This window comes from Pseudochaenichthys georgianus, chromosome 24, assembly GCF_902827115.2.
Source record: "Pseudochaenichthys georgianus chromosome 24, fPseGeo1.2, whole genome shotgun sequence".
Lineage (NCBI taxonomy): Eukaryota > Metazoa > Chordata > Actinopteri > Perciformes > Channichthyidae > Pseudochaenichthys > Pseudochaenichthys georgianus.
In genome coordinates, this window is record NC_047526.1 from 33,963,509 (window position 1) to 33,983,262 (window position 19,754).

Here is a 19,754-nt window from a genome sequence, read left to right on the forward strand (position 1 = left end):
TGCTGAGGAGACAGTCAGGACACTAGTTTGTTAGTTTGTTGAAACTGTGTTGCACTATGTGGCTTCTGGTCTTCATCTGCATGCTTTCAGGTAAGAATTTAAAGGGATAGTGGAAATCCGCGAATTTTGGGTTTAACTTATGTATTTTAATTAAAAATAAGCATAATAAACCATTTTTTTATATTTCATGCGCCTAGTTTCATTTTATTTTCAATTTTACTGCTCCCGACCACGCCCTCTCAATGAAACGAAATACTTCGGGAATCTTCGGGTGATGACGAAAACAAAGGAAGACGGGCACAAACATTGGACGAGGCACGAGTATTTTATTATGTTTTCTGGCTGATTTAATGCATCGTTAGCCTGTACCATTGTGTACAACGCCATTTATTGCCTGTCGATTAGGCGACCGGAGGCCTCGTCATCCGATAATCCGGTACACAGTGTCGAATGTGTACACTACAGTCATCATATAGACATGATAGACTAACAGTACTGTGAGTACAGCCTACACTTGACAGGCAGCCTGGCTAGCCTAGGATTAGGACCATACTACGTCAAAAGACCGATTGCCTCTAGCTGTATATCATGCTAGTATACAATTCATTTACATTTATTCATGTAATTAATGCCCATAAGGCTGTTACATATACAATAATAAATGTGACAAGAAAATGTATGTGAACCTGACCCTGGTATGTTATGAAATGTACCCTACATGCAGTCATCCTCGCGCATAGCCATAGGCCTACAGTGCATGCATGCCAACTTTTGCAATATATAATATAGCGCCTAGCGTGAGCTATGCTTAGGGACCTACCAGTCAAGATTATTTGTGCGTAGGGGTGCATCATCTGGCGCCTGGTCCTGGTCATCCTCGCCATTGCCCATGCCGTGAACTAACTCCATCTCCTCGGGCTCGAACAAATAAGGACGTAATGGTCCATCGTCTGGCTCAATATTCTCACCATCGTCGCTTACTGAACCGGATTCAGATTCAGTTCCTAAAACTACATTTTCGCAGGAAAGCCGAGAGGATGTTTCTGACTCGCTATCATCACTGGATACCTCGTACAATCCTTCTTCTTTGTCTGATATATTTGCCCTTCCACGTTCATTCTGCATAGACGCCGTGGTTTGTTATTGTTTCGTCTTCCTGAGTTTTCCTCACTTCCGGTTTGGCTGACTCATCATTTCGTTTCTAAAAAAGTTCGGGGAAGCTGCAATAAAGTGCTTCTAACATGCGTAAGGCAATTATTATATTTTTTTAATCAGGTGTGATTGTTTTGGTACGTAATTATGCTTGTATATAAGTTAAAACGAAACTATTTGTGGTTCAATTTCCACTATCCCTTTAAGCATTCAAAAGTACAAATTGTGCCTAATAATAATAATAATGATTATTCACTCTTTCTTTTCATGCAGTCGTTGGTGGTGTCCCTATAAATGCAACACAGGAGGATACCAGTCATGCAACAGGTTGGTGTTCAATTGATTATTGTTTTTTAAAAGCATTTGATCAAATAAACAAATTATTAACGAGGAATTCCTTGTTTTTGTAGACAATGTTACTACGATGTCAGATGTGCAAAAACAAGGTAAACTGTAATTGTATACAAACTGAACATTCTGTTTCTATCTCTATTTGTTTTAAACTATGTTTCACTTAATATTTAATGTACAGGTAGTGTCATTCCCTTAAATGGCACCCAGAATATGACTCATCCTGCAACAGGTACGTTTATCAGATATTGAATGTCGTGTTTTAAAATGATTTGATTTAACCCTCAGATTTCTCTAGGTGTGTTGGTTTCAATGCTAGAGCCACAGCGATCCAGTTCAGAAACTCTAGAAGGTAGACTTTGAATACATGTGTAAAACAAATATAGTATTTCATAGATGCAATGTACAGTGACTCGTTTTATCACGTCGTAGGGCTTGAAGATGACGTGATTGTCCAAGAGGGAGACATTTTGATCCCGGTAAGAGGGACAACTTTTATTTCCCACATTTCTTTAGGATGCAATGACATTCCTGGCCAACTGTTTTTATTATTGCAAAACAAAGAATAAAGACTCCTGAGCACCAAGGGGCGAGCCGGCACACTAAGGGAAAGCATTGAAGGGGATATTAATAAAACAAATGCATTAAACTACAAATATTTAAACTAATACCAATTCTACCTTTGCCACCACTACTCCCCTCCCGACTACTTCTTAGAATTATTACAAATAATAATAATGCTTTTTTTTAAGTCAGGTAGACCTTAAAGGTGGGGTAGGTAATTCACTTCAGAAACACTTGTTATATTCCATGGAATGATCTTAACATCCGATAGCAATGAATACATTAAATGCTTTGACAATAAATACATAAAAAAAGGTCATCTGTGGAAGCGTGGCGCTATAAAAAGCACGACCAATCATCTGAGCCGTCCCGGCTAAAGTAACTGGATGGCCTGCCTGCCTGTCAGCCTTCCATCTGTGCACAAACACATCTCGTGCCCTCATTGGTCATGTGTGTGTTGGAGGAGGGGCTCTGTAAGGAAGTCTGAAGAGCCACATTTTTTCCGGCTGTGTATTTTACCCATGGATGTGTAAGATTAAAGACTTTGCCTACAACCCCACCTTTTAAGTTGTAAAATGAAGTCTTCAGAATTCTGCAATTGTTGATGGAAATTGGGCTCAAAACTGGTAAATTAAGACGATGAACAACCATATTTATAAATCCATGGAAGTGTTGAAAGTGTGGCGATAAAACCGAACCGTTGTTGCCGTTTATATTTTCAGGAGGACAGGAATGCCGTGCAGAACCTGTGGTCTGACGCCGTCATGCCGTACACCATCAGTCAGGAACTCGGTGGTGTAAGGAAATATTTGTATGTATTCATGCAAACTGTGAAGAAGCTTGAAAATGATTTGAGTAAGAAAACTGTGAACTGTTTTTGGGGCCTGTGAACATTTGGTTTTGTGAGGACAAAGGAAGAGGGGGAAGGTGTGGAGTTGACATACAGTCATCTCAGATCCCTGTGATAAGGAAGCTGAGCCACTGGGATTGGGGACTTAAGATGTGAGCTGTTGATACTAATTTGGGCAGCCAATCACTGGTCTGGAAGGGAGGCGCAGATAACTCCTCCTTTGGTCAGCGAGGTATTTAGACAGGAACCCCGCTGTGTTCTCGCTCTCTCTCTCCTCGTGCCGCTGGGACTGGAGGTCTGGCGGCCTGTGGGCAGGAGCCAGGAGTAGGCCAAACTCCTGACATTACACATGATACGATATGGTTGTGTATGGTAATATATTTGATTGTATTGCATTGTATATTACCATTAAAGTGGATTATTGTTTAACGGTTAAGTGTATGCTCTGGATTCCCTTCATGTAAGATAACAGCTTGTGTAGGAACGCGAGGAGATTTGGAAATGCGGCCTAGTTACCACCAAAATCTCCTAACAAATGGTGATCTCGACGTGCCGAATAAACATGAGCTGTGGAAGGATTCAGGCGACCAGACTAGGTCGGGTACAAACACTTTTAGACGCCTCGGACAACAGCAGGGCCCTGCGCCACTACAATGGAGGTAACGAAACTGTAGGATTGTCTGTAGGCGTTTCAGAGTGTTTTTGAAGTTTGAATGGAGTATACAATGCATATTTTTTACTATGTTAGGAAAGTTATATAAAACACGTGAAAGTTGATCGCAAGGTACAGAGAGTCCTGCGTGACGAGAAATAAAGCAGTTTAGCGTGGATCTCAGGTAAGTTTATTCCTGAAGTGACGTGGAAGTGGTGCAGTTCGTGGGCTGTGGGTGTAATTCCTACACGGCGGAACCTGGACGCTCGATATTTTCAGATCGAGCCGCCGTTTAAAACTGGGGGTAAATAAGAGTCCAAGACCAAATAAGCGAAAGTGTCAGCTGACTTTTATATGTTAAATCCTTGGGAGAGAGCGCTAACGTCACCTACATTGTGACGAGACCAGCTCTCGTTTCCCTTGTCTGTAAAAATTCATTTGAAAGGCTGACGTAAACATAACGTTGATCGCAAGGTAGGCAGAGAGTCCTGCGTGACGACATATGAGGCACGTTATCAAGCTAGACAAACTGTACGGGGAATAAATCTGTGTGATTTTTACCTGAATAACCTGTGTGAGCATTGTCTGTGGAAATTAGACATTCGATCAGAAGAGTGAAGCTCATTTGTGCTCTGCTGCTGCCATCTAGTGGCTGAAAAGGGGGGAAGCACGATAATTGAGTCAGATAAATAAAAGCGAAGTCAATATAGTGCGTATATTTAAATAAATGAGCTGTCTGTAGGTTGTCATTGTTGATTAGTACAGACCTTGTTTTATGTTGGTAAATGTAATGGTACAAAAGCAAGCTATTCATCACAATTGGATTTTTAGGTTATGAATAAAACGAAAAGTAGTAGCCTAAGTGATAAGCAGAAAGGTTTTTGAACGCTTGTCAGTTATGACAGGGCGCTTCGGTTTTCAATGTGCGCCATCACGTTAAAACAGGATTGGTGGCATTTTCAGTTCATTGCTTGCTTCCACACGCCTTCGCCCTCCTTGTCTCTTTCACGACTATAGTTAATGCATTAGAACGATTGTCAAGTTGCCGTGTTTCTACAAATCGGACTCGCTGTTCCGGAACGGCCTTTCAAAATAAAAGCCAAAGGCCGCTGTTCGCCAGAGAGGCCTTCACAATAAAACAGCAATTTGCTTAACAATATATTTAACTTATATTACGTCTTTAAATATTGATTTTAATTCATTACAGATCTAACCTGCTTGCAACACAACTTAGATAAACAATTTCAAGTGGTTAAAGGGGGTTTCCTGTCTGGCTCATTTGATTTAGAACTGAAGTAAGGGAGAATAGTGTTTTATGAGTCAGTCCTCATGGTTTATAAAGATAAATCATCAGTTTGTCTGGACTTTGATATAGAGATAGGATCATGGTGGAGAAGGAAGACCTTTTTTGGTTTCAAATTAAAGAAGAGTTTAAGGATGAAGTAAGCAGGACTTCAACTGGTCAAAAGAGATTTTAAAGTTTAATATTCTTGGTTAGCAAACAAGACATCTGATTATTATGTCACACGTGATAATCTTGTTATAGAAACTAGCTTAAAATATTGGTGAAAATATGTAGATGTTCTTTCGTAGTGTGTGGAATATGTGATGCTGGAAACATGTACGTTTTTCAATGTATAGGAGAAAATGGTTTCCTGAAAGAGTTATGTTGGGTACATATGTAGCAATGGATGAAACCATTTTTAGAGTGAGTTTTTGTAATATCATTTGTAGACATCAATTAGGTTGTTTAGATGGCATTTAACAATTAAGACAGATAGTATGATTACAAAGAGTCAGAGTGGAAAGGGTTGGATTTATTTAACCTCAGTGTGCTAGATTTTTTATAGGTAATGCGTCCCGAGACCTGGACTCCCCCTCTGAGTTAGAAAAGGCTACGATCCCGACCCTCCAAGCAGACAAAAGACCTAACCCAACGGGAGACTCCTCCTTCTCCATCGAACAGACAGAGAACCAGAGCTGAAACAACAACAACAAGACTGCAGCCAGAACTATCTCCACCTGTGGCATCCAGAACCAAACAGCATGCTGACGGGCAGAAATCTACGCTCATCAGTCCCTCAGACGGGACCATGAAGTTCCAAGCTGAGCACAAGAGCAAAGTGTGGGACATGAGAGCAGAATCCGCCCTCCATAAAAACAGCAGGGAGACTGTAAAGGAGGAGATGAAATGCAAAGCAGTGCAAGAACATTAGCATGATGGGGCATGCAGATGTAACTGGGCCAATGGCTGACAGCGGATGAAGTTACAGCTGATGGACTGAAGAGAACACAGAATCAGAGGAGTTGGCATGGTCGATTAGAAGTGAGGAGGCCGGGGTCACGGCTTGAGAAAACCAGAGGAGGAGAAAAGGAAAACGGGAATGAGTGAGTTTACACATAAACACACTTATTCACAAAACGCACATTTAAAGCATAAATACGTAAATACAGAAAGATTTATTAAATTAAAAATAGCAGTAAACTATTAGAGTAAAATGAGAACACACTGAGGGTTAAAGGGGGCCACATGACAGAGTACGACCATATTCTTCAATCTTTTCATCAGGTTAACAAAATATTCTTTGACATTTTTATTCACGTGTGAATAAAGTAGTGGGATAGTTTTAGGAACCACTCTATAAGACAAATCTTTATCTGTATGGATAATGTTAAAGGGAGAGCTGGTGCCAAGCCAGATATAGTATTCCAATCTAAATAATTGATTTCACCATTGTAGCATAGTTATTACCATAGGAAATATGAAATGACTTCTGTTTTTAAATCCTTGATAAAGGAGGGAGTAATGGTTGCATGTTCGGACATCCAGGGTTCCACACACTGCTAAATGTGAAGGAAATATTTTTGTTTATGTGTTTGTACCAAAAAGCATTTTGTGTTTCACATAGGTCTGCTATAACTTAGAGCAGGGGTTTAAGAGTTTAAAGGTTAAAGGGTTAAAGGTTCCGCTTTCCTGTTGGGGGACTGTGACTAACTGCCAGAGGACTTTAACAGACTGTCTTTGTCTCTTGATCCATGTGTTTGTAATTATCGATCAGAAGACGCGCGAAATAGAGGCCCCTCCCGGATTCTCCGGTAGATCGTCTGTGTTTTCTGTGTAATGCTTTAGTGAGTTGGAGGGTTTTCTCATGGCATGTTGTGTAAACGCTCTGAGCTCACTCACGGCCGTTGGCTCTCATTAAACTCAGTGTTTGATATAAAGCGGACTCCAGCCTCCATTCCTTCCATCTACATTGCTGAAAAGAAAATCTCTCTCACACTAAAGAGTTTAACATTGTTTTTTAGGTGGACCAGAATTGATGACATGTGGTTGTTATACCATTGTTATCGTGAACAAAACATAAATAAGGACATAGTATCTGCTTGAAGATGAATGGATTTCATATCCTAGAGGGGATTAGTTATTGTGAAGACTCCACAAGGTATCTACTAATGTATTGTAAAGAACTTGAATTGACTTGATAAATAAGTGAAGATAAGAAGATGTATGGACCATTGTTACGTGCCAGGCAGGCTGTACATGTGTGGTTTTCCTTCCCTCCTGTGTTTCTCTCTTCTCCCTGTCTTCTGCACAGCTAATCAGCAGCTGATCGGTATCTGCCTGTGCACCTGAGTCTGATGGCTGATTGGATCCTCTCACCCTCAGCTGGCCTATCAGCAACCAGGGCCGACCATAAAGGAGGCACCCAGGAAGTCTTCTCTCTCACTCTGGGCCTGTTGCTGAGGAAGGAACACGGCTGTGCTTAGCAACTAAAGCTCTTTGGATAAATCTGAACTTTGTTAATGTGTGTGTTGAGAGGTGGAGGAGTTAGGTAAGTCTGGGGTACCCTGTACATTTCTCACCACCGAGCTAACTATTGTTTAGACACACTAGGTAAGCGGATTGTTGCCACCCCTGTATATTGTTTTGTCAAATTCTTTGTAGTTAGTTAGTGAAGGTTTTTGTTTGAGTTTGGTTTCAAAGGATAGTTGTAGAGGTAGGCCTGGTTTTGTTATGCTTGTTTCTTTTGTTTGGCACAATCCTTTGACTCCTCCTCCTCCTCCTCACAAACAGAGTTTCTGTTTAATTGTATTATCTGATAGGTTACAAGGAATAAACCTTTTGTCAACCTTTACTCTGACTCTCTCATACTTATTGGTTGTACGTTATTGTCTCCAGGTCCCCTAGACCTTAGTGGGGACGTAACAAATGGGGGCTGGTCCGGGATCTCTATTTTCCTGAAATAAAAACAACCAATAATTGAGAAGTCATTGTAGGTGTTGTACATTGGCTGAAAAATGGGTTTTGACTTACAGGACTTTATTGAAAGTCCAAGTGTTGATACGTTGTATTCCTGTCGCAAAGATGACATGTTATGTATCGCAGCTCACTTTAACATTACAGTAGACAAGTATAAAGTAAAAAAAGAGATAAGAGAGAAAATCCTGCAAAAACTAGAGGAGTTAAAGATTCTTGTAATCCCAAGCATGTCAACTCAGCCTAGGGCTGAGGTGTCTATTGAAGATGATAGGGAAAGAGTATTAGCTACACCTAGAGTTGACAAGTTTAGTCCTCAAGCTCCTCCTGCAACGCTTCCTAGGTTTGAGGCTTTCTCTCCGGGTAGCTTAGGTGCAAGTAGTAATGCCAAACTAAAAGTTCGTCTTGTCCGTCTTCAGATGGAGGGCCAGGAAAAGGAGCGTAGAGCGGACTATGAACACAGGCTGCAGATTCGCAAGTTAGAGATAGAAGCTGAGAAAGAAATCACGTTAAAGCGGCTTGAAGTTGATGCCCTGAGAATCTCTTCAGAGCAGACATTTGAGAGGTCAAGACCTTCACATACAGTCTCTCATACAAAGAGTTTTGATGTTAGTAAAAATATTGCTTTAGTGCCAACTTTTAGAGAGTCAGAGGTTGACTCATATTTTTGTGCTTTTGAGAGAATTGCTACCGCACTGGTCTGGCCTAAAGACATGTGGCCAATCCTACTTCAGTGCAAATTAGTAGGTAAGGCTCAGGAAGTGGTATCTTCACTTTCTTTGGAAGAAAGCTTGCAGTACGAAGTGCTTAAAGAGTCGATATTGCGTGCTTATGAGCTTGTGCCGGAGGCCTACAGACAAAAGTTCAGAAACCATAAAAAGTCTGCTACGCAGACATTTGTTGAGTTTGCGCGAGAGAAGGGCATTCTCTTTGATAAATGGTGTGCGGCTAATGAAGTGAAGGATCATTTTGAGAGTCTTCGTCAGTTACTTCTCTTGGAAGATTTTAAGAATTCTTTGCCTGAAAGGATGGTGATATTCTTAAATGAACAGAAGGTTACTTCACTGGCTAAGGCAGCTGTTTTAGCAGATGAATTTATGCTCACTCACAAGACTGTGTTTTCTTCACCCTTGCGCCCAGATAGAGTTTCAATATCACAAACCGGAAGACCTGATCTTGGCCCAACAACTTTTGAAAGGTCTAGAGGACCACCATCACCTCCACGGGGGACCCGTGAGTGTAACTACTGCCATAAAACAGGACACCTTATTTCAGGGTGTCATTTCTTAAAGCGTAAACAACAATTTTCGCAACGCTTTCAAACGCCAAAAGGCATGGGACTCATTAAAGGAGTTTCCCTATCAGACATAGAAATGTCCCAGGAAGATGATGTACCTGATCCCTGTTTCAAACCCTTTATTTCCAAGGGCTTTGTTTCTTTAACAGGGGACCCTAAAGACCAGCTGCCAGTACAGGTACTTAGGGACACAGGAGGTTCTCAGTCCATTATTAGGGAAGGCATCTTACCTTTAACCTCCAGATCATCATGTGGATCAAGTGCTGTTGTTCAAGGGGTAGGCATGACACTAGTTGCGGCTCCTTTGCACAATGTTTATATTCACTCATCTCTTGTCAAAGGATTCTTTAAAGTAGCTGTCCTCCCTGCCTTGCCCATCAAAGGTGTTGATTTCATCCTCAGTAATGACTTGGCTGGGGGCAAAGTTAAGCCAGTACCTGAGGTCATTGATTCTCCTGATCTAAGTTTAGACGCAGAGAAATCAGCTGAAGTACCTCCCGAAATCTTTCCTGCTTGTGTTGTTACAAGGGCACAGTTAAAGAAATACGGAGAGGACTTGTCTGATTCTTTTCTTGCTACAGGGCAGTTTCTTGAAGACATGACAGTGTCGGACCGACTGCCAGAGGAGGCCCGGTCTGCTGGTGCTGGATCACCCAGTAACAGCTCAGAGCTTGTACAACTGCCTGCCACTCGGGAAGAATTCATGGCAGCCCAGTTAAGTGATGAAACACTTTCTAAATGTCTCTCTTCTGTTATCAGTCAGGAAGAGGCCAAGTCAAAGAAGATGGCCTACATTATGGAAGATCACCTATTAATGCGTCGCTGGATTAGTGATGCCTGTGAGGAGTCAGACTCCTTAGCAATTTATCAAGTTGTCGTGCCAACAACCTATCGTTCTCAGGTGATGTCCTTGGCTCATGATCATCCATGGTCAGGTCACATGGGGGTAACAAAAACATATCAAAGAGTTTTAAAACACTTCTTTTGGCCAGGACTTAAGTCTGATGTAGTTCTTTATTGTCGAACATGTCATGTGTGCCAAGTTGTTGGTAAACCGAATCAGGTGATTCACCCTGCTCCTCTCATTCCTATTCCGGTAATGGGAGAGCCATTTGAAAGGGTGATTGTGGATTGTGTGGGACCCTTACCTAAAACTAAAACTGGGAACCAGTTTGGAAAAGGTACCGTTCTCTACCTTGGTCAGCAGGTTGGTCGGGGGAAGGTGTGCCCTGCTGATGCAAAGATCAGGGCAATTGCCTCCCTCCCAGTGCCATCCACCAGGAGGGAACTTCGCCGCTTCCTAGGAATGGCAGGGTACTATCGCCGTTTCTGCAGAAACTTCTCATCGGTGGCGGCCCCACTCACTACGTTGACCAGTCCCTCAAAGTCTTTCGTTTGGTCCGGTGAGTGTCAGCAGTCATTTGAGAGCCTAAAAGGTATTCTGTGTTGTAGTCCTGTTCTTTCTGCACCAGACTTTTCGAAGCCATTCAAGCTCGAGGTCGATGCCAGTGGAGTTGGGACAGGGGCTGTTCTTCTACAAGAAGATGCACAGGCTATCGATCACCCCGTGAGCTACTTCTCCCGAAAGTTCAACAAACATCAGTTGAAGTACTCTACTATTGAGAAAGAAGCTTTAGCTCTATTGTTTGCCTTGCAGCACTTTGAGGTGTATCTTGGCTCCAGTGTAAAACCTATTAAGGTATACACTGATCACAATCCGCTGGTTTTTCTTTCAAGGATGTACAACCACAATCAACGCCTTATGCGTTGGTCGTTGATTGTCCAGAACTACAACCTTGACATAAGCCATAAAAAGGGGTCCGATAATGTTCTTGCCGATGCACTATCTCGTGCTATGTAAATAGAATGTTCATTGTAAGGGCCAAACATACTGTTTGGATTTATATGTGTGGGGGTGTTACGTGCCAGGCAGGCTGTACATGTGTGGTTTTCCTTCCCTCCTGTGTTTCTCTCTTCTCCCTGTCTTCTGCACAGCTAATCAGCAGCTGATCGGTATCTGCCTGTGCACCTGAGTCTGATGGCTGATTGGATCCTCTCACCCTCAGCTGGCCTATCAGCAACCAGGGCCGACCATAAAGGAGGCACCCAGGAAGTCTTCTCTCTCACTCTGGGCCTGTTGCTGAGGAAGGAACACGGCTGTGCTTAGCAACTAAAGCTCTTTGGATAAATCTGAACTTTGTTAATGTGTGTGTTGAGAGGTGGAGGAGTTAGGTAAGTCTGGGGTACCCTGTACATTTCTCACCACCGAGCTAACTATTGTTTAGACACACTAGGTAAGCGGATTGTTGCCACCCCTGTATATTGTTTTGTCAAATTCTTTGTAGTTAGTTAGTGAAGGTTTTTGTTTGAGTTTGGTTTCAAAGGATAGTTGTAGAGGTAGGCCTGGTTTTGTTATGCTTGTTTCTTTTGTTTGGCACAATCCTTTGACTCCTCCTCCTCCTCACAAACAGAGTTTCTGTTTAATTGTATTATCTGATAGGTTACAAGGAATAAACCTTTTGTCAACCTTTACTCTGACTCTCTCATACTTATTGGTTGTACGTTATTGTCTCCAGGTCCCCTAGACCTTAGTGGGGACGTAACAAATGGGGGCTGGTCCGGGATCTCTATTTTCCTGAAATAAAAACAACCAATAATTGAGAAGTCATTGTAGGTGTTGTACATTGGCTGAAAAATGGGTTTTGACTTACAGGACTTTATTGAAAGTCCAAGTGTTGATACGTTGTATTCCTGTCGCAAAGATGACATGTTATGTATCGCAGCTCACTTTAACATTACAGTAGACAAGTATAAAGTAAAAAAAGAGATAAGAGAGAAAATCCTGCAAAAACTAGAGGAGTTAAAGATTCTTGTAATCCCAAGCATGTCAACTCAGCCTAGGGCTGAGGTGTCTATTGAAGATGATAGGGAAAGAGTATTAGCTACACCTAGAGTTGACAAGTTTAGTCCTCAAGCTCCTCCTGCAACGCTTCCTAGGTTTGAGGCTTTCTCTCCGGGTAGCTTAGGTGCAAGTAGTAATGCCAAACTAAAAGTTCGTCTTGTCCGTCTTCAGATGGAGGGCCAGGAAAAGGAGCGTAGAGCGGACTATGAACACAGGCTGCAGATTCGCAAGTTAGAGATAGAAGCTGAGAAAGAAATCACGTTAAAGCGGCTTGAAGTTGATGCCCTGAGAATCTCTTCAGAGCAGACATTTGAGAGGTCAAGACCTTCACATACAGTCTCTCATACAAAGAGTTTTGATGTTAGTAAAAATATTGCTTTAGTGCCAACTTTTAGAGAGTCAGAGGTTGACTCATATTTTTGTGCTTTTGAGAGAATTGCTACCGCACTGGTCTGGCCTAAAGACATGTGGCCAATCCTACTTCAGTGCAAATTAGTAGGTAAGGCTCAGGAAGTGGTATCTTCACTTTCTTTGGAAGAAAGCTTGCAGTACGAAGTGCTTAAAGAGTCGATATTGCGTGCTTATGAGCTTGTGCCGGAGGCCTACAGACAAAAGTTCAGAAACCATAAAAAGTCTGCTACGCAGACATTTGTTGAGTTTGCGCGAGAGAAGGGCATTCTCTTTGATAAATGGTGTGCGGCTAATGAAGTGAAGGATCATTTTGAGAGTCTTCGTCAGTTACTTCTCTTGGAAGATTTTAAGAATTCTTTGCCTGAAAGGATGGTGATATTCTTAAATGAACAGAAGGTTACTTCACTGGCTAAGGCAGCTGTTTTAGCAGATGAATTTATGCTCACTCACAAGACTGTGTTTTCTTCACCCTTGCGCCCAGATAGAGTTTCAATATCACAAACCGGAAGACCTGATCTTGGCCCAACAACTTTTGAAAGGTCTAGAGGACCACCATCACCTTCACGGGGGACCCGTGAGTGTAACTACTGCCATAAAACAGGACACCTTATTTCAGGGTGTCATTTCTTAAAGCGTAAACAACAATTTTCGCAACGCTTTCAAACGCCAAAAGGCATGGGACTCATTAAAGGAGTTTCCCTATCAGACATAGAAATGTCCCAGGAAGATGATGTACCTGATCCCTGTTTCAAACCCTTTATTTCCAAGGGCTTTGTTTCTTTAACAGGGGATCCTAAAGACCAGCTGCCAGTACAGGTACTTAGGGACACAGGAGGTTCTCAGTCCATTATTAGGGAAGGCATCTTACCTTTAACCTCCAGATCATCATGTGGATCAAGTGCTGTTGTTCAAGGGGTAGGCATGACACTAGTTGCGGCTCCTTTGCACAATGTTTATATTCACTCATCTCTTGTCAAAGGATTCTTTAAAGTAGCTGTCCTCCCTGCCTTGCCCATCAAAGGTGTTGATTTCATCCTCAGTAATGACTTGGCTGGGGGCAAAGTTAAGCCAGTACCTGAGGTCATTGATTCTCCTGATCTAAGTTTAGACGCAGAGAAATCAGCTGAAGTACCTCCCGAAATCTTTCCTGCTTGTGTTGTTACAAGGGCACAGTTAAAGAAATACGGAGAGGACTTGTCTGATTCTTTTCTTGCTACAGGGCAGTTTCTTGAAGACATGACAGTGTCGGACCGACTGCCAGAGGAGGCCCGGTCTGCTGGTGCTGGATCACCCAGTAACAGCTCAGAGCTTGTACAACTGCCTGCCACTCGGGAAGAATTCATGGCAGCCCAGTTAAGTGATGAAACACTTTCTAAATGTCTCTCTTCTGTTATCAGTCAGGAAGAGGCCAAGTCAAAGAAGATGGCCTACATTATGGAAGATCACCTATTAATGCGTCGCTGGATTAGTGATGCCTGTGAGGAGTCAGACTCCTTAGCAATTTATCAAGTTGTCGTGCCAACAACCTATCGTTCTCAGGTGATGTCCTTGGCTCATGATCATCCATGGTCAGGTCACATGGGGGTAACAAAAACATATCAAAGAGTTTTAAAACACTTCTTTTGGCCAGGACTTAAGTCTGATGTAGTTCTTTATTGTCGAACATGTCATGTGTGCCAAGTTGTTGGTAAACCGAATCAGGTGATTCACCCTGCTCCTCTCATTCCTATTCCGGTAATGGGAGAGCCATTTGAAAGGGTGATTGTGGATTGTGTGGGACCCTTACCTAAAACTAAAACTGGGAACCAGTTTGGAAAAGGTACCGTTCTCTACCTTGGTCAGCAGGTTGGTCGGGGGAAGGTGTGCCCTGCTGATGCAAAGATCAGGGCAATTGCCTCCCTCCCAGTGCCATCCACCAGGAGGGAACTTCGCCGCTTCCTAGGAATGGCAGGGTACTATCGCCGTTTCTGCAGAAACTTCTCATCGGTGGCGGCCCCACTCACTACGTTGACCAGTCCCTCAAAGTCTTTCGTTTGGTCCGGTGAGTGTCAGCAGTCATTTGAGAGCCTAAAAGGTATTCTGTGTTGTAGTCCTGTTCTTTCTGCACCAGACTTTTCGAAGCCATTCAAGCTCGAGGTCGATGCCAGTGGAGTTGGGACAGGGGCTGTTCTTCTACAAGAAGATGCACAGGCTATCGATCACCCCGTGAGCTACTTCTCCCGAAAGTTCAACAAACATCAGTTGAAGTACTCTACTATTGAGAAAGAAGCTTTAGCTCTATTGTTTGCCTTGCAGCACTTTGAGGTGTATCTTGGCTCCAGTGTAAAACCTATTAAGGTATACACTGATCACAATCCGCTGGTTTTTCTTTCAAGGATGTACAACCACAATCAACGCCTTATGCGTTGGTCGTTGATTGTCCAGAACTACAACCTTGACATAAGCCATAAAAAGGGGTCCGATAATGTTCTTGCCGATGCACTATCTCGTGCTATGTAAATAGAATGTTCATTGTAAGGGCCAAACATACTGTTTGGATTTATATGTGTGGGGGTGTTACGTGCCAGGCAGGCTGTACATGTGTGGTTTTCCTTCCCTCCTGTGTTTCTCTCTTCTCCCTGTCTTCTGCACAGCTAATCAGCAGCTGATCGGTATCTGCCTGTGCACCTGAGTCTGATGGCTGATTGGATCCTCTCACCCTCAGCTGGCCTATCAGCAACCAGGGCCGACCATAAAGGAGGCACCCAGGAAGTCTTCTCTCTCACTCTGGGCCTGTTGCTGAGGAAGGAACACGGCTGTGCTTAGCAACTAAAGCTCTTTGGATAAATCTGAACTTTGTTAATGTGTGTGTTGAGAGGTGGAGGAGTTAGGTAAGTCTGGGGTACCCTGTACATTTCTCACCACCGAGCTAACTATTGTTTAGACACACTAGGTAAGCGGATTGTTGCCACCCCTGTATATTGTTTTGTCAAATTCTTTGTAGTTAGTTAGTGAAGGTTTTTGTTTGAGTTTGGTTTCAAAGGATAGTTGTAGAGGTAGGCCTGGTTTTGTTATGCTTGTTTCTTTTGTTTGGCACAATCCTTTGACTCCTCCTCCTCCTCCTCACAAACAGAGTTTCTGTTTAATTGTATTATCTGATAGGTTACAAGGAATAAACCTTTTGTCAACCTTTACTCTGACTCTCTCATACTTATTGGTTGTACGTTATTGTCTCCAGGTCCCCTAGACCTTAGTGGGGACGTAACAACCATAAATTAGTCAAGTGGTAAATAAAAATAGCGGAAAAGAGGGGAACTATTAAAGGGAAGTGGAAAATCAGTCTAATACACACTGATAAAAAAAAAGGGGGGGGGGGGCATGAAGGAAGTATGCACTGGACTTTTTATTCGTGTGTGAATTTGGTAGTGTTTTAATTTGTTACAGTATTGATCAGTTCAAAGGGAGAGTTTTAGTAACAGCTCTATAAGATCAGATAAATATTTATTTATATAGGTCATGTTGAAGGGAAAGCTGGTTCTAAACAAAATATAGTATTTCAATTTGAGGTACTGGTTTCATGTTCAGACACCCAGAGTTCCACGCACTGTTAAAGAGGGTAACATTGTTCTTTAAGTGCACCAGAATTGAAGATAAATTGATAGAATGAGTTATGGAATACATAGCAGATCTTTACAGATCCTAGTAATGTTTTGACACAAGATAGTGATGTACACATGTTTCTGAAATAGATCTATTAGTCATTTTAATACTAATTAGGTGTAAATGAATTGCAGTAATAGTAATAGTACAATAAGGAAGTGACATTTTTTTGGCTAGACACTTTTCAGGGAATGTGGGAAACAGCAAGGAGGGGTTGGAGATATCTTGAACATTATAGTTGTAATTGTGAATTAATAAATGATGGCGCTCCATATATACAGATTTGTATAGACGGAGGATGCTGGCCTGTGCTGGAACATCAAAGTCTCTGCAGAGCAAGACACATGGCCAAAAAGACTGGGACCAACTGACCGACAGGGTAACTTGGGAAGGCACTGTCAATGACTGACTCTGCGGTGAACCTGACCAAACCTGACTTTACAACCTGACAGTGTGAGTGTGTGTATGTCTGCACCTGATCAGTGCAACTGCATGATTTAAAACGATGACTAATCAAGCATGTTTTGGACTAACACATTATTTTTGGGTGATAATAATGTGTGAAATGAGAGGTTTCCTAACATTGCACAAAAGGGGAAACCGTATCTAATCTGCTTCATGATGTTTCACTCCCACAGGAGGTGGCGGTTTGAAGAATGTGAAACTCAAACTATGACATTTGGAATTATGTTTCTTTTAGGACTGAATGATGGAGAGAAACACTCTCAAGTGTTTACTGGGAAAAATGTTTGGTATTGTCTTATAATCCATTATGACCTGAAGGTTTTCTTCCCATACAGGTTTTTGTTTACACATGAGATAATGTGTAAAAAAGGGGGAGTGTAAACTTTACAATGTACATTTTTCATTTAGGGACTGAAAGGAACCGGCTGGCACAACTCGATTGTTCAATCTGACCATTGATTGACAGTTTTAGAATTGACCTGCTCCATATTTGGGGATAACACACTGTTTGATGAATGTTGACATGTCTCTAATATTGATTGAGTTATAGCAGGTAACACAGATAGAGAATCAGTGGCCAAGGGGCTGCTGGGAGAGATGTAAGTCCAGAATGGAATGCTGGGAGCTGACCTGTGAGTAATGTTTCAACAGACAACATCATGTAACTAGCCTGGTAAAGAAGTAAAAGCCATAGACTTTATTGTTTAGGTCATTATGGGGATATACATTTCATCTACATTTGTAATAGAAAGACATTTGATGACAGTTTGTGGGAATTCTGTATTCATTTTTTAGTGGGATAATATCTAAGCACTGACGGGTAGAAGCAGTATCACCAGGAAGCCATTCACTTTGTTAGTATTGTGATTTTGGTTGTTTTTGAATCCATAACATTAGTGTGTTTCTTTACCAGAAACATTAGCAGTTCAAATCATATTTTTAGATTTTTAATGGGATCTCAGGGATTTCATTTAAAAATAAATACAGATGCTTGTCAGAAATTCAGAGCTATTGAAATATGTTATTTAGTTTACCTAAAGATGTTGTGGTTCTTATTTAGTGGGAACAGTCCAAGTATTAAGATTCTGAAGCTGCACAATTAATTTAGAAAACCTGTGCACCGACGTCTGTTATTGTAAGACACCCCACCAACAGGCTCCAAGTTGCCACGCACTGGTGGGTCAAACAGCCGAGGGCCCCAGAGCCCGGAGCGTAGGCTTGAGGGATTTGTATCAGATTTCTCCACACAGGTTGCTGACGCCGAAAGAGGGACCCGAGACGCAGGAGGCTGACTGTCAACCCCAGGCTCTCCGGCCCCGACCGAGTGACCCAGAGGACATCCCGTGCCGTCCGCCTACAAGGAAAGGGGGACAACTGGTACCACTGTGTGGAGCCAGTGTGGGGCGGGGGAAAACACCTGCGAGGACCCTAGACGACATCAGGACGGATCGGGCTCTCATCATGGAGGTCGACTCGGATGCGGTCATCAGCGGACTGGAGGAGAAGGACCTCGAGGACATCCATCCAGCAGTCGTCCCGGGAGGCATCATCATCGGACCGGAGAAGGAAGATCGGGAGGACATCTATTCAGCATCGACTCGGAAGCCGCCATCAGCAAGCCGGAGGAGAAGGAAGACATCTCTCTAGCAGGCAGCCCAGAAGCCGCCGTCAGCGGATCAGAGGGGACAAAGACACGGCAAGCCAGGACGGCACAGGGGACTCCACTCTCCGCTGAAACAGGAGTGTGTGTTAAGTGCAACAAGACGGTGTATGGAGCCAGCCAGGCCTGCCAAGCTATGGGCAGCCTCTACCATGACAGCTGCTTCACCTGCAGCGCCTGTAGTCGAAGGCTGAGAGGGAAGGCGTTCTACTATGACGCAGGAAGGGTTTTCTGTGAAGAGGACTTTCTGTACTCTGGGTTCCAGCAGTCTGCAGACAAGTGCAACGCAGGTGGACATCTAATCATGGACATGCAGGCCGGCAGGCCCTGGGGAAGTCTTACCGCCCCGGTTGCTTCCGCTGCGTCATCTGCAACGAGAGCCTGGACGGAGTGCCCTTCACTGTGGACACTGAGAATAAAAAGTATGGAGACTCAGCAGACTAGGATGCAGTTTTTTGCAAGTGCCTTGTGTAAATTGCACTCTCTTTTTTAAGAGTGCAAAAGAGGGAATTGTAAGGAAATATTTGTATGTATTCATGCAAACTGTGAAGAAGCTTGAAAATGATTTGAGTAAGAAAACTGTGAACTGTTTTTGGGGCCTGTGAACATTTGGTTTTGTGAGGACAAAGGAAGAGGGGGAAGGTGTGGAGTTGACATACAGTCATCTCAGATCCCTGTGATAAGGAAGCTGAGCCACTGGGATTGGGGACTTAAGATGTGAGCTGTTGATACTAATTTGGGCAGCCAATCACTGGTCTGGAAGGGAGGCGCAGATAACTCCTCCTTTGGTCAGTGAGGTATTTAGACAGGAACCCCGCTGTGTTCTCGCTCTCTCTCTCCTCGTGCCGCTGGGACTGGAGGTCTGGCGGCCTGTGGGCAGGAGCCAGGAGTAGGCCAAACTCCTGACATTACACATATGATACGATATGGTTGTGTATGGTAATGGATTTGATTGTATTGCATTGTATATTACCATTAAAGTGGATTATTGTTTAACGGTTAAGTGTATGCTCTGGATTCCCTTCATGTAAGATAACAGCTTGTGTAGGAACGCGAGGAGATTTGGAAATGCGGCCTAGTTACCACCAAAATCTCCTAACAGTGGTTGGATTCTTTATTAACCCACTCTAATGTTTGACTCATTAGCAACAAGTGATTAGCAACTGTTATGTTTTCATTCCAACAGCTGATCGAGCATTTGACATCCACGCTGCCTTCAAGATGATCTCAGACGTCACCTGCATTCGCTTCACGCCTCACACCACAGAGCTGAACTACATCGAGTTCTGCAATGGCAAAGGGTGAGAGATGTCAGGGTTGCCAACTTTGGGTACCTGGCAGGAGTGAGATTTTGATATGTGTTTAATTACACATATGCGCACTAAATGACTGCCATCATGTCAGTAGCGGGACCTTAACATATATATATATATATATATATATATATATAGGATATATATACAAATACCCAATATTGGACGCAGACTATAAAGGGCACACAGTTTCATTCACTAATGAAAGTCAAACACATGTTTGTTTCCACTGTTTTATTG

At 42.8% G+C, this 19,754-nt stretch overlaps 1 protein-coding gene across 1 annotated transcript in view; it reads left to right on the forward strand.

Moving 5' to 3' along the window:
* The window catches only part of LOC117439755 (hatching enzyme 1.2-like), a 20,882-nt gene continuing 1,128 nt past the window's right edge, over positions 1-19,754 (forward strand). The window contains exons 1-8 of the mRNA XM_034075804.2: positions 1-90; positions 1,426-1,479; positions 1,563-1,598; positions 1,685-1,735; positions 1,802-1,855; positions 1,936-1,982; positions 2,790-2,859; positions 19,388-19,502. Of these exons, the coding sequence (XP_033931695.1) occupies positions 57-90; positions 1,426-1,479; positions 1,563-1,598; positions 1,685-1,735; positions 1,802-1,855; positions 1,936-1,982; positions 2,790-2,859; positions 19,388-19,502 (461 nt within the window). The 5' untranslated portion in view covers positions 1-56. The remainder of the gene's footprint in view (positions 91-1,425; positions 1,480-1,562; positions 1,599-1,684; positions 1,736-1,801; positions 1,856-1,935; positions 1,983-2,789; positions 2,860-19,387; positions 19,503-19,754) is intronic.